The sequence below is a fragment of the Mizuhopecten yessoensis genome, unplaced genomic scaffold (genome assembly GCF_002113885.1).
Source record: "Mizuhopecten yessoensis strain PY_sf001 unplaced genomic scaffold, ASM211388v2 scaffold6411, whole genome shotgun sequence".
In the NCBI taxonomy this organism is placed as follows: domain Eukaryota; kingdom Metazoa; phylum Mollusca; class Bivalvia; order Pectinida; family Pectinidae; genus Mizuhopecten; species Mizuhopecten yessoensis.
The window spans coordinates 443,456-455,825 of record NW_018406536.1 but is presented as its reverse complement, the minus strand read 5'-3'; the positions used below and the strand labels follow the sequence as shown (position 1 = coordinate 455,825).

The 12,370-nt window shown below is 35.3% G+C and overlaps 1 protein-coding gene across 1 annotated transcript in view; it reads left to right on the top strand.

Annotated features, from left to right (window-relative positions):
* Nucleotides 1-11,025, top strand: part of LOC110452117 (peroxisome biogenesis factor 1-like) — a 41,248-nt gene extending 30,223 nt beyond the window's left edge. The window contains exon 20 of the mRNA XM_021500451.1: nt 9,228-11,025. Coding sequence (XP_021356126.1) covers nt 9,228-9,309 — 82 coding nt within the window. The 3' untranslated portion in view covers nt 9,310-11,025. The remainder of the gene's footprint in view (nt 1-9,227) is intronic.
* The last annotated feature ends 1,345 nt before the right edge of the window (nt 11,026-12,370 follow it).

The window sequence follows — 12,370 nt, the reverse complement described above, 5'->3', positions numbered from 1 at the left end:
TTATATAAGGGTAGATTAAAGATCTACTTATGTGTAAAATGAAATATTGGGTATTATGTGTTGAAATTGTGGAAAGAATTTTAGGCTAATTTAAGCTTTAGGTTAACATGACTCCATATAAAGAATGTTTATCACTTCCTTTGTGTTATATTGAAGTTTTTGTTTGAGAAAAATAATAATATCAAGAGAGGCATGTACACTATACACAGGACAATCCAAAAGCAGACTCCTGGGTAGGGACCATTTATCATTAAACATACTATGAAAAATACGTGCAGCAATAAGATGTGATACAATTTAAAATAATTCCTGATTGCATTGTCTATTTTTCCATTACATAAAGATGTAATTTAAAGTCATATTACACGATGAAATGAGATCAATAAACACTATTGACGGTACCTTAGGCCTCTTTCAGGTCTCTTTGACGTTATGTTGTGAATTGATATATACAGTGATTGGAAAAATATACCAACGCATTGCATGATAGTTCTCCGAGATGGAAAATGATGTTCTTATAGGAATTAACTAACAATTGTATAGTGAGATGCCAGTTTCATGAAACTTCCTTAACCAAAAGAAATTCTTTATCTGATCTTTCCATCAGAAAATGTGATTGTAATTTTGGGAAAAAATTGAAGTTACGCTTTCGGCAACGCTTTCCTTTTAGAAAAAACCTTTTTAGATTTAGAAATTTTGTTTTAAAGTAAGGAAATATACCTGAACATTCAATAATGCTTTTCTATGAAAAATATTAATAAATAAATAAACTTATATTGAAAAGTAATAAAATGAAATAAAGGAAACTTGAGGAAATAAATGCCAGAGGACAGTTTAGTGTCTTTAGATTAAGTAAAATCTCCCTAATCTCCTTCATTCTAGATGATATTGTTTTTAATTTGTTGTAGTTTTAATCATTTCAATTTTGTTTGTAAACAACAGAAACTTCTTCTTGTTATTTCCCTTACTGCTTTGTATGTATTTTATTTATTTTAGGCCAAATGAATTTTAAAACCCACTTATTGGTGACGCTTGAGTATGCGATTATATCCATTTCCTATATTTAGAAGAGGGTGTCTGTTTGGATTTTATGATGAACTCAAAAGTTTTAAATTATTGTCTGGCCTGTTGTTTTTCCCTACTCCTTATACATTTAGTTTCACAGCTACTTCATATGCATTCCAGTTGGTTACAGGGTCTCATTTTCTTAAGGGTCAAAGATTAACTACCGTATAATGGGTTATTTATGCGGGCTTAAATTTTCGCGATTTTAACCCAAAATAAGATAATTAAATTTTCACAGTTTATAATTTGGCAATCAAGGCGTTTGAAGGAACTTAATTCTGCTGACTTGGCATGTAAAATGTAAATTAGTCGAATGAATGCACTTGATAAAAGCATATTGAGCAAAAAATAAGTAAGTGAATTTTGTTAAATAAATTACCAACAAGCTATATTACATATGTGATATAATCTATTTTCAAACATCTTGTATTACTCTTGATGTAAATGTATCGTTACAACCATATACTTGATATATCATGACGACAGTTTATTATCGCCGCTCATTTTTACGCTTGTCATATTATTCTTTGAATCATATTTTCGTGATCATGTTATTGACCCTCGAAATGGCGAAAATATCATCCCCATCAAAATATCTTGCTAAACGGTATGTTGAAGAAAGGAAGAACATCTCTGGTCTGCTTACAGGCAGTTAAGTTGGTTAAGTGTCTTTCTACAGATTCAAAGTTCCTGGTTCAAATTCAAATATAGCTCATTGAGTTATTTTCCATCCTGTTAACAGCTTATATTTTAAGTTTTTATTATCACAGTATGAAGTTATTATTATAGTACACAAGAATTAATGACACATTTTAATAATTCACAAGAATTGATGACACATTTGAAAGGTACACAAAAACTGATGACTTTTTGGAAGGTACACAAGAATTATATACAAGATATAAAGAAAGGAGACATCAATATGATGTTGAAAAAAGGTTGTATAATGAAAGGTTAACACAACAAAATCAAATGTTTTATCAACAATTTCAGCAGCTATATATCTGGGATGTTTGAAGGGATGGGGCCAACCGAAGCTGATAGATTTAGAGGGAATCATTATGAAAAGTGTGTACATGTATGTATAAAAATAAGTGAAACTTCTGACATAACATTAACAATTTCGCTATGGAAGGAGGGACCCCAATCCCATGGCCCCCTTTTAATCCACCACTGAAATGACTGCATTTAGTTTACCTTATTCCTTGCGTGGTTTCTTGAAAGGAGGCACTCAAATCTATCATTGATTATTCAATGCGATTGTATATAACGTATTATACATGTACTATACATTTTTCGATCGGGTAGACCTACGGCGTGCTTTTTATTTGATGATATTATGTATTTTCTTGTATAGTTATTCAAGATTTTTCATTAAGTAGATTGTACCGGATATTTCCTTTTGTAAGTAAAAATGTGTACAAGATGCTAAAATCTGTGAACAAGGGTGACAATTTAAAGCCCTCCAAACCTTGTGTTGAATGTCATATTGTGTTCAATTTGATGCAGTATACTAATGATTTAACATAACAAGGGGTTTTTGATACATTTCTTGGAAATATCAGAGAAAAAGGAGAAGTCAGAGTTAATGGCAGTCGTTGACTTTGAAGATTGGAAAAGGATGTAGATTTTCTCTCATTACCACACGTTGTTAGCCTCAGTGTGAACTGCAGTGTTCCCGACCAATCATTATTCAGCTCCCACACTGACTCTATTGTGAAGCACTCGCGTTCAGAAGAACGACTTTCTTTTCTTAATCTTTTGACATTGTCGTGATCTTTGATACATTCCATTAAAGCTTTCACATGACCATGATTGAAAATCTTGTACACGTCAACGTTTTTAAATCAAAGACATGTCTCAAGGGGGTTTCCCTTTCCATCTCACTGGCCATTCTCAACAAAATCCTGATTCTGTTAACAAGAGGTCAGTGAATACAATTCCTTTCACCTGAAGAACTCGACACGCGGTTTCTGCGTCTTTTCAGCTGACAAAGGCATCTCTGAGACTGCTCATTCTGTGAGAAATAATCACATGGGAGTACAGTAAAGGCCTGGTTTGAAAGACCAACTCAAAGACGCAGTGTTCCTTGAACAATATATCCTAGAATGGATTAACCATAATGAAAATTGCAATCCCAATATTGTTGATATGGAGGAGGAAGCTGGTATGGAGAGAGTCCAGGTGGTCATGGCGACGGAATGTGAGGGAGATCGGTTCGGGCACCAGTAGAATGAATAGGGTACAAGTGATACAGTACAGCAAGACTATTCTGTTACCAGACTCTCTAAATTCAAAATATTATTAATAAGTTCAATTTCAAGTTTTCTAAAAATAAAAATATATCCATTAAATGTGTGTCTTTATTGAAATCACTTCAGATTTTAGATATTAATGAATATTTCATGATTTTTTTTTTTTATTAAAAGATGATGCATGTACCGTGCTTTTCAAATTTAAGCATGACTTATAAACGAGATTTAGTAACATCACTGATAGCCGAAAGCCCTTACTTATAACTCTATCAGAACTACAACACCATAATAATAGTCAATAGTTTGTACGGACACTTTCAGAACGACTGAGCACAGTTAATAGTTAAAAATCTTTCCTCTTGATCATTAAATGGCAGCACTGTTAGGTAATATTCAATGTTTTATCAGATGGGCAGTGAATTTTCCAGGCCATAATTACTCTGACAAAAGTTAAACCTTACTTGTGGAAGGTATAAGTACCGTACAGTATTAATTCTTAGACATTAGGATGATGCTTGTAAATTTCAAAGGTTAAAAGTCAAGGTCACACAGACAAAGTTTTAAGCAAACTTCAGTTCTCAATTTTTAATATAGATGACATGTCATGTAACTGTCTAAAGGATTAACACATGTGTGTTCTGCTAACAAGTACATACATAACAGTTGATCAAAACTATAAGGTAAAGAATTGGCTGCCTGCAGTCAGATCAAATGAATGTTACTTCAAATGTCACAACAATTGAACAAGGTAGTTTCATGGGAAAAATCTGGATGAAAGTCTTTGTGAATCTGTCATGTTACTGGGGTACACCTTTCTTGTTTCCCTAAATGTTTTAAGTGACATTTCTAACCAGTTGATTACAAAACGTATCAAGGAAGTACGTGGACTTATGAGACAAGATCAAAGTTCAAGGTCACAAAGTCACTCATAAGGTCACTTTGCTTGAATTTCTTTAAAAAAAAATTTGCATGAATTTTCTTTTTTGTACACCGAGTTTCGTTAGGCATGCCATTTCACAAAATTTTCTGAATATTACTTGTCCTGCTTGTGTTCCAAAACTAAAATGTCATTTTGGTCCAAACTTGGAGATTATGCAAAAAGACAAGCAGCCAATTTTTTCTGGCAATTTTCTACAAGGAATTTTAGAGAGAAAAAAAATCAATGGATTCTGAGAGGTGACTCAGCAATGGTACTTATTTCACTGCTACAGTTACAATAAAATCTCCAATATATTCTTTTGACAAGACAATTTTTTTTTTTATTATCTATGAATTTTTTGTGACCAGACATTTAAATGCTTGAATCAAACTGTAGGTATTACCTATATATACACCTATCATATTTAGATAAAAAATTAAAACTTATCCACAATGACACAAACTATATTATTGCATTCCTGACAACAAAATTTGGACGTGCGGTACAGTTTTTGTACAGTACATGGTGTGATTGATGCTGGCAAGCTTGTCCAACTATGAAAAATACCAGTTTATCAATGGGTCCTAAATACATGTTTGCATTCCAAGATGTCACAAATAAATTCAAACTGCTGCTCATGTGGTGTGATCATTCGGATGCAGTAGATAGGACTTTTTACATTGCTGGATTACACATTTATACATATACCAAAGACAAAAAACACATTTGTTTGAAAAAAAATAACAGGCCACTGATTTTTTTTTTTTTTTTAAAGCAAGAAAGCCAGACATATAATCGGTTTTATGTATTTGAATCTCAATTTGAATGGCTGTAAATTTTGAAGTTTCTAGATTTGCTTTTTGAATGTTCAAATGTACATTTATCATTGATTCCAATGTTTGGCACTCTATCATGACAAAAGCAAACCTAGCTGTGAATATGATCTCTTCATTCCATAATAAAACCTTATTGGTTCTGAGCTTTATTTATTTAATAATTTTGGTTTTGATTCAGAACTTTTAAAACTATTTTTCAAACACATCCTTTTTCAAAGTTATTGATTTCTTAAAAAAATAACAATTGAATTCTTAGGATTTGCCATGCAGAACAGTATATGACTATTACCATTGATACAGGGGTAGGCTACTATTACCATTGTTACAGGGGTAAGCTACTATTACCGTTGTTACAGGGGTAAGCTACTATTGCCAATGTTACAGGGGTAAGCTACTACTACCAATGTTACAGGGGTAAGCTACTATCACCATTGTTACAGGGGTAAGCTACTATAACCATTGATACAGGAGTAAGCTACTATTACCATTGTAACAGGGGTAAGGTACTATTTCCATTGTTACAGGGGTAAGCTACTATTTCTGTTGTTACAGGGGTAAGCTACTATTTCTGTTGTTACAGGGGTAAGCTACTATTTCTGTTGTTACAGGGGTAAGCTACTATTTCTGTTGTTACAGGGGTAAGCTACTATTGCCAATGTTACAGGGGTAAGCTACTACTACCAATGTTACAGGGGTAAGCTACTACTACCAATGTTACAGGGGTAAGCTACTACTACCAATGTTACAGGGGTAAGCTACTACTACCAATGTTACAGGGGTAAGCTACTATTACTGTTGTTACAGGGGTAAGCTACTATTAACATTCATACAGGAGTAAGTTACTATTACCATTGTTACAGGGGTATGCTACTATTACCATTGTTACAGGGGTATGCTACTATTACCATTGTTACAGGGATTAGTCTTAGGATTTGCCATGCAGAACAGTATATGACTATTACCATTGATACAGGGGTAGGCTACTATTACCATTGTTACAGGGGAAAGCTACTATTACCATCGTTACAGGGGAAAGCTACTATTACCATTGTTACAGGTGTAAGCTACTATCACCATTCATCCAGGAGTAAGCTACTATTACCATTGTAACAGGGGTAAGGTACTATTTCCATTGTTACAGGGGTAAGCTACTATAACCATTTTACAGGGGTAAGCTACTATTACCAATGTTACAGGGGTAAGCTATTATTACCAATGTTACACGGGTAAGCTACTATTACCAATGTTACAGGGGTAAGCTATTATTACCAATGTTACACGGGTAAGCTACTATTACCGTTGTTACAGGGGTAAGCTACTATTGCCATTGTTATAGGGGAAAGCTACTAGTACCATTGTTACAGGGGTAAGCTACTAGTACCGTTGTACAGGGGTAAGCTACTATTACTGTTGTTACAGGGGTAAGCTACTATTAACATTCATACAGGAGTAAGTTACTATTACCATTGTTACAGGGGTATGCTACTATTACCATTGTTACAGGGGGAAGCTACTATAACCATTTTACAGGGGTAAGCTACTATTACCATTAGTACAGGGGTAAGCTACTATTACCATCGTTACAGGGGTAAGCTACTATAACCATTGCTACAGGAGTAAGCTACTATTACCATTGTAACAGGGGTAAGGTACTATTTCCATTGTTACAGGGGTAAGCTACTAGCTATTACCATTGTTACAGGGGTAAGGTACTATTTCCATTGTTACAGGGGTAAGCTACTATAACCATTTTACAGGGGTAAGCTACTATTACCAATGTTACAGGGGTAAGCTGCTATTATCATTGTTACAGGGGTAAGCTACTATCACCATTCATACAGGGGTAAGCTACTATAACCATTTTACAGGGGTAAGCTACTATTACCAATGTTACAGGGGTAAGCTATTATTACCAATGTTACAGGGGTAAGCTGCTATTATCATTGTTACAGGGGTAAGCTTCTATTACCATTGTTACAGGGGTAAGCTACTTTTACCATTGTCACAGGGGTAAGCTACTATTACCATTCATACAGGGGTAAGCTACTATAACCATTGATACAGGAGTAAGCTACTATTACCATTGTAACAGGGGTAAGGTACTATTTCCATTGTTACAGGGGTAAGCTACTAGTACCATTGTTACAGGGGTAAGCTACTTTTACCATCGTTACAGGGGTAAGCTACTAGTACCATTGTTACAGGGGTAAGCTACTATCACCATTCATACAGGGGTGAGCTACTATAACCATTGTTACAGGGGTAAGCTACCATTACCATTGTTACAGGGGTAAGCTTCTATAACCATTGTTACAGGGGTAAGCTACCATTACCATTGTTACAGGGGTAAGCTACTTTTACCATCGTTACAGGGGTAAGCTACTAGTACCATTGTTACAGGGGTAAGCTACTATCACCATTCATACAGGAGTAAGCTACTATTTCCATGGTTACAGGGGTAAGCTACTATAACCATTTTACAGGGGTAAGCTACTATTACCATTGTTACAGAGGTAAGCTACTATTACCATTGTTACATGGGTAAGCTTCTATTACCATTGTTACAGGGGTAATAGTAGCTTACCCCTGTAACAAAAGTAATAGTAGCTTACCCCTGTAACAGGGGTAGGCTACTATTACCATTGTTACAGGGGGAAGCTACTATAACCATTTTACAGGGGTAAGCTACTATTACCAATGTTACAGGGGTAAGCTACTATCACCATTGTTACAGGGGTAAGCTACTTTTACCATCGTTACAGGGGTAAGCTACTATTACCATCGTTACAGGTGTAAGCTACTATTACCATCGTTACAGGGGTAAGCTTCTATTACCATTGTTACAGGGGTAAGGTACTATTTCCATTGTTACAGGGGTAAGCTACTAGCTATTACCATTGTTACAGGGGTAAGCTACTAGTACCGTTGTACAGGGGTAAGCTACTATTACTGTTGTTACAGGGGTAAGCTACTATTTCTGTTGTTACAGGGGTAAGCTACTATTGCCATTGTTATAGGGGAAAGCTACTAGTACCATTGTTACAGGGGTCAGCTACTATAACCATTGATACAGGAGTAAGCTACTATTACCATTGTTACAGGTGTAAGCTACTATCACCATTCATCCAGGAGTAAGCTACTATTACCATTGTTACAGAGGTAAGCTACTATTACCATTGTTACATGGGTAAGCTTCTATTACCATTGTTACAGGGGTAAGCTACTATTACCATCGTTACAGGGGTAAGCTTCTATTACCATTGTTACAGGGGTAAGCTACTAGTACCGTTGTTACAGGGGTAAGCTACTATTACTGTTGTTACAGGGGTAAGCTACTATTACCATTGTTACAGGGGTAAGCTACTATTACCAATGTTACAGGGGTAAGCTACTATTACCANACAGGGGTAAGCTACTATTATCATTGTTACAGGGGTAAGCTACTATTACCATTGTTACACGGGTAAGCTACTATCACCATTCATACAGGGGTAAGCTATTATTACCATTGTTACAGGGGTAATCTACTATTACCATTGTGACAGGGGTAAGCTACTATTACCATTGTTACAGGGGTAAGCTACTATTACCAATGTTACAGGGGTAAGCTACTATTACCATCGTTACAGGGGTAAGCTACTATTACCATTGTTACAGGGGTACGCTACTATTACCATTGTTACACGGTTAGGCTACTAGTACCATTGTTACAGGGTTAGCTACTATTATCATTGTTACAGAGGTAAGATGTTCTGTTGTGTTATTTCTACCATTTTCTATAATGGCTCCAGTTTCAGGAACATTCTTTTAGGATCCCTGTTCCACTGCCAAAAAACTGTACCTAAACTTTAAAGATTGTTTTTTTCGGCATTGCTTTAGCTTTGATGAATCATTTCTGAAAAGAAAAGTGTACGTTGTGGGACTTTTATGAAAAATTATTAAGATGAAGTGATTAACTGTGGATTAACAATGGCTAGCCTTACCAAATGTTTACACCCAGGACAACTGTTGGTGATTATATTTTGTTTATTCATCTTAATAATTTTTCATAAAAGTCTTGTATTTAGTCTCATGCTGATCTGTTGATGAATCTCACAAGGTCTCATATTCTCTCATGAACTGTTATCAACAACTTTGATTTTGTTCCAACAGATACAATAATTTTACGGGATCACGTGGCGGAAACTTCGGCCAAAAGATACCTGACCTGGCACAAATACAGACACTGGCATAACAAAGGGGATGGAATATTGGATCTGGGGGATTTCTGTGAGGAAAGCAATAATGTGTCGGAAGATCAGAACTGGAGCACTGTGGGACATGAGAACCAACCAGAGGAATTTAAGCTGAAAAATTGAAAACTGGAGGGAGATTTTTGTGAGGGGCACAAGAATTGAGGATGTTTTTTGATATATAAAAACAAAAAAGGTAATGACTTAAATGAACTTGAGGGACCTGGCTAATAATTTTGTGATAAACAAGAGAACAAGTTTATATACAAATCAGAAGCTGTGAAAATTGTCTGTATTACAGCCTATGTACTTTGGTGTGTCAAATGAAAAGTGCAGTAAATATACTCATTTACTCCTTACTGTATAGTAGTTAAACTCAATTATTTGTGTTTTGTGCTGACTTTATAGGAGTGAGGAGTAATATACATTGATCTACAAGGCTCAATGATGATGGCGTTGTGAATTAAAAGGAATTTGCAAAAACAAATTGTCAGTTTTGTGAACGTGTGTATAATGTTTGTTAACTGCTAATACATAACCAAATGTCAGAGAGTGCTGAGGTTATGAAAGTTCAATGATGTCTAATTCTCAAAACTGTCAGGTAGGGAAAATCAGATGTTTTATGATTGACTTGTAATTATTAGTACCATTGGATTATCATGGAGATTCAATTCTTAAAACCCTACCAAATTTAGTTGGTGTTCATATAAGGATTGAATGGAATATTTTCAATTTCATGCTGGTATGATTGCAAATCGGTTACATCCATATTCCATGCCATAGGCTTCATGGTAAAGATTTATGTAACTGATTGTGTTCATACCGCATGAACATTGAAAAAATGCTGTCAATCCTTATATTTACATATTTTTTTATTTTTTTTTTACCAAAATACAGATATTCCCTTATATTTCTGATATTGAAGTGCTTATGTTGTCAGTACAAACGAGATTCCTGAAACAGTCATCAAAATGTTTGCTTCTAGTGGTTGTCTCATGTTATTCAAGGCGGGAGGAGAAGCTTCAAAATGATGCTGATCCAATTGCATTCATAGCCCCGTGAATGCAGTTTCTTATGGTAATTGCTAATGCTCATTGACGAACTTGCAGTGGAAATGTAAATATATGATAGTTTGTCCAGTGCTACAATTGTATTTACATCTACAGTGAAACTCTTGCACAGTAATATATTCTACCTTCACTGGGTCATATTCATGTTTTCATTTTTACTCTTCATTGGGTCAAATGCATAATAATTTGTGGGCTTCAGTATTGATTTTGCCCTACACTGGTCAAAATCATTTTCATCTAAGTGTTAATTTTGCTCTTTACAGGGTCAACATTATATTCATCCAGTACTTATTTTGCTCTTTACTGAGCTAAATTCATATTTCCTGAAATATATTTTTAAGCCATTTTGTCATGTTACAATAGCATAGCTGTCAAACCTCCCTCATTAGGAGGGAGACTTCCTGATTTTGACCAACATTTACCAATCTCCCTCAAAACTTCCGGATTCAAGTCAAAACTCACATAAACTCAAAATCAACATCCTGTGATTAAATGATCTCCTAGTAACTACAGGGTGTGTGCAACAGGTGTGTCTGAATCAAAAGATCTCCTAGTAACTACAGGGTGTGAGCAACAGGTGTGTCTGAATCAAATGATCTCCTAGTAACTACAGGGTGTGTGCAACAGGTGTGTCTGAATCAAATGATCTCCTAGTTACTACAGGGTGTGTGCAACAGGTGTGTCTGAATCAAATGATCTCCTAGTTACTACAGGGTGTGTGCAACAGGTGTGTCTGAATCAAATGATCTCCTAGTAACTACAGGGTGTGTGCAACAGGTGTGTCTGAATCAAATGAATCAGAGAATTTAATCCCCAGCAGTCTTTGTGAAAGCCTAGTGCACTATCCACTGCACCATCAAACCACCCATGTGTTCCAGAGAACCTCCTATGGACGATCTGGGTGGGATAACAAAATATCTTGATAAGCGAGAATAAGTTCTGGAATAGCAAACACATTTACCATTTCATAAAATGGGCTTCCAGATCGTCTGTCAGAAAATGGCATTTGAATAATTTTAAGTTTTAAATACAAAGGAAAAGGAGATCCATCGTCCGTCATTTTAAGTTTGTTCAAATAAGTACCGTGTAGTTGAAAATTAGAGAAATATTTCCAAATTTGAAATACTATGACATTTCTTTAGTTTTTCCTGTTTTTGTTCAGTGGGACAAAAATGTTGAAAGAATTTGTTTGATGTTTTTATGATACTCTCAAAAACCTGGAACTCAAACAAAGATGGACTAGCTGAAGTCTAGATTTTTTGTTTTATATTTTGTTGGGTATAACATTTGTTTTATGTGTATATTTTGTGTCATTCCTTATGTTTTATATTGAAGAGCATGTTGTACCCCTGTCTTCATCCTAGACCCAACAGGATTGTAGCTCATCTGTCTGTCATTCTGTCCATCTGGGGCATATCACTCTACTGTTTCCCGTAGGATGTGTACATTAATTTTGGACATATTATAAGTAGGTCTTTCTGATCTGTATTTCAACTTTTTGAAAAAGAGCACAACTTGCATCATAGCATTTTAGAATACCAAACATGAAACAGGGACACTTCTGGGGAACAATGGAATGTTATATAGTAAAATCAATGTAGTTCATAGTTCAAAGCGACCTTTCTTGACCTTTGACCTTTATCAAAGTTAAGGCTTTCCCAAAACATAACTGCAATGCAGTAACACCTGACCGTCCCATATCTTTTTCAGTAGCCTTAACTAATTTCTGTTTGACAACTCCTTCAAACATGAAACAGACTTTGTACATGAAGATGTTGTCGCATACATAAAGAACTTTTTTTCTTCTAATTTTGAACATTTATCAAAATTAAAGAACAGGTATACACATGATGTATTGTACCATTTGACAAGAAGACACGGTATAGTTGAGTGGTAGGAAGCCGGGCTTGTGACAAAAGGGTTGCGGGTTCGAGTCATGTCAAGGCACTGTGTTGTATCTTTGAACAAGATACTTTACTCCGATTGTTCCAGT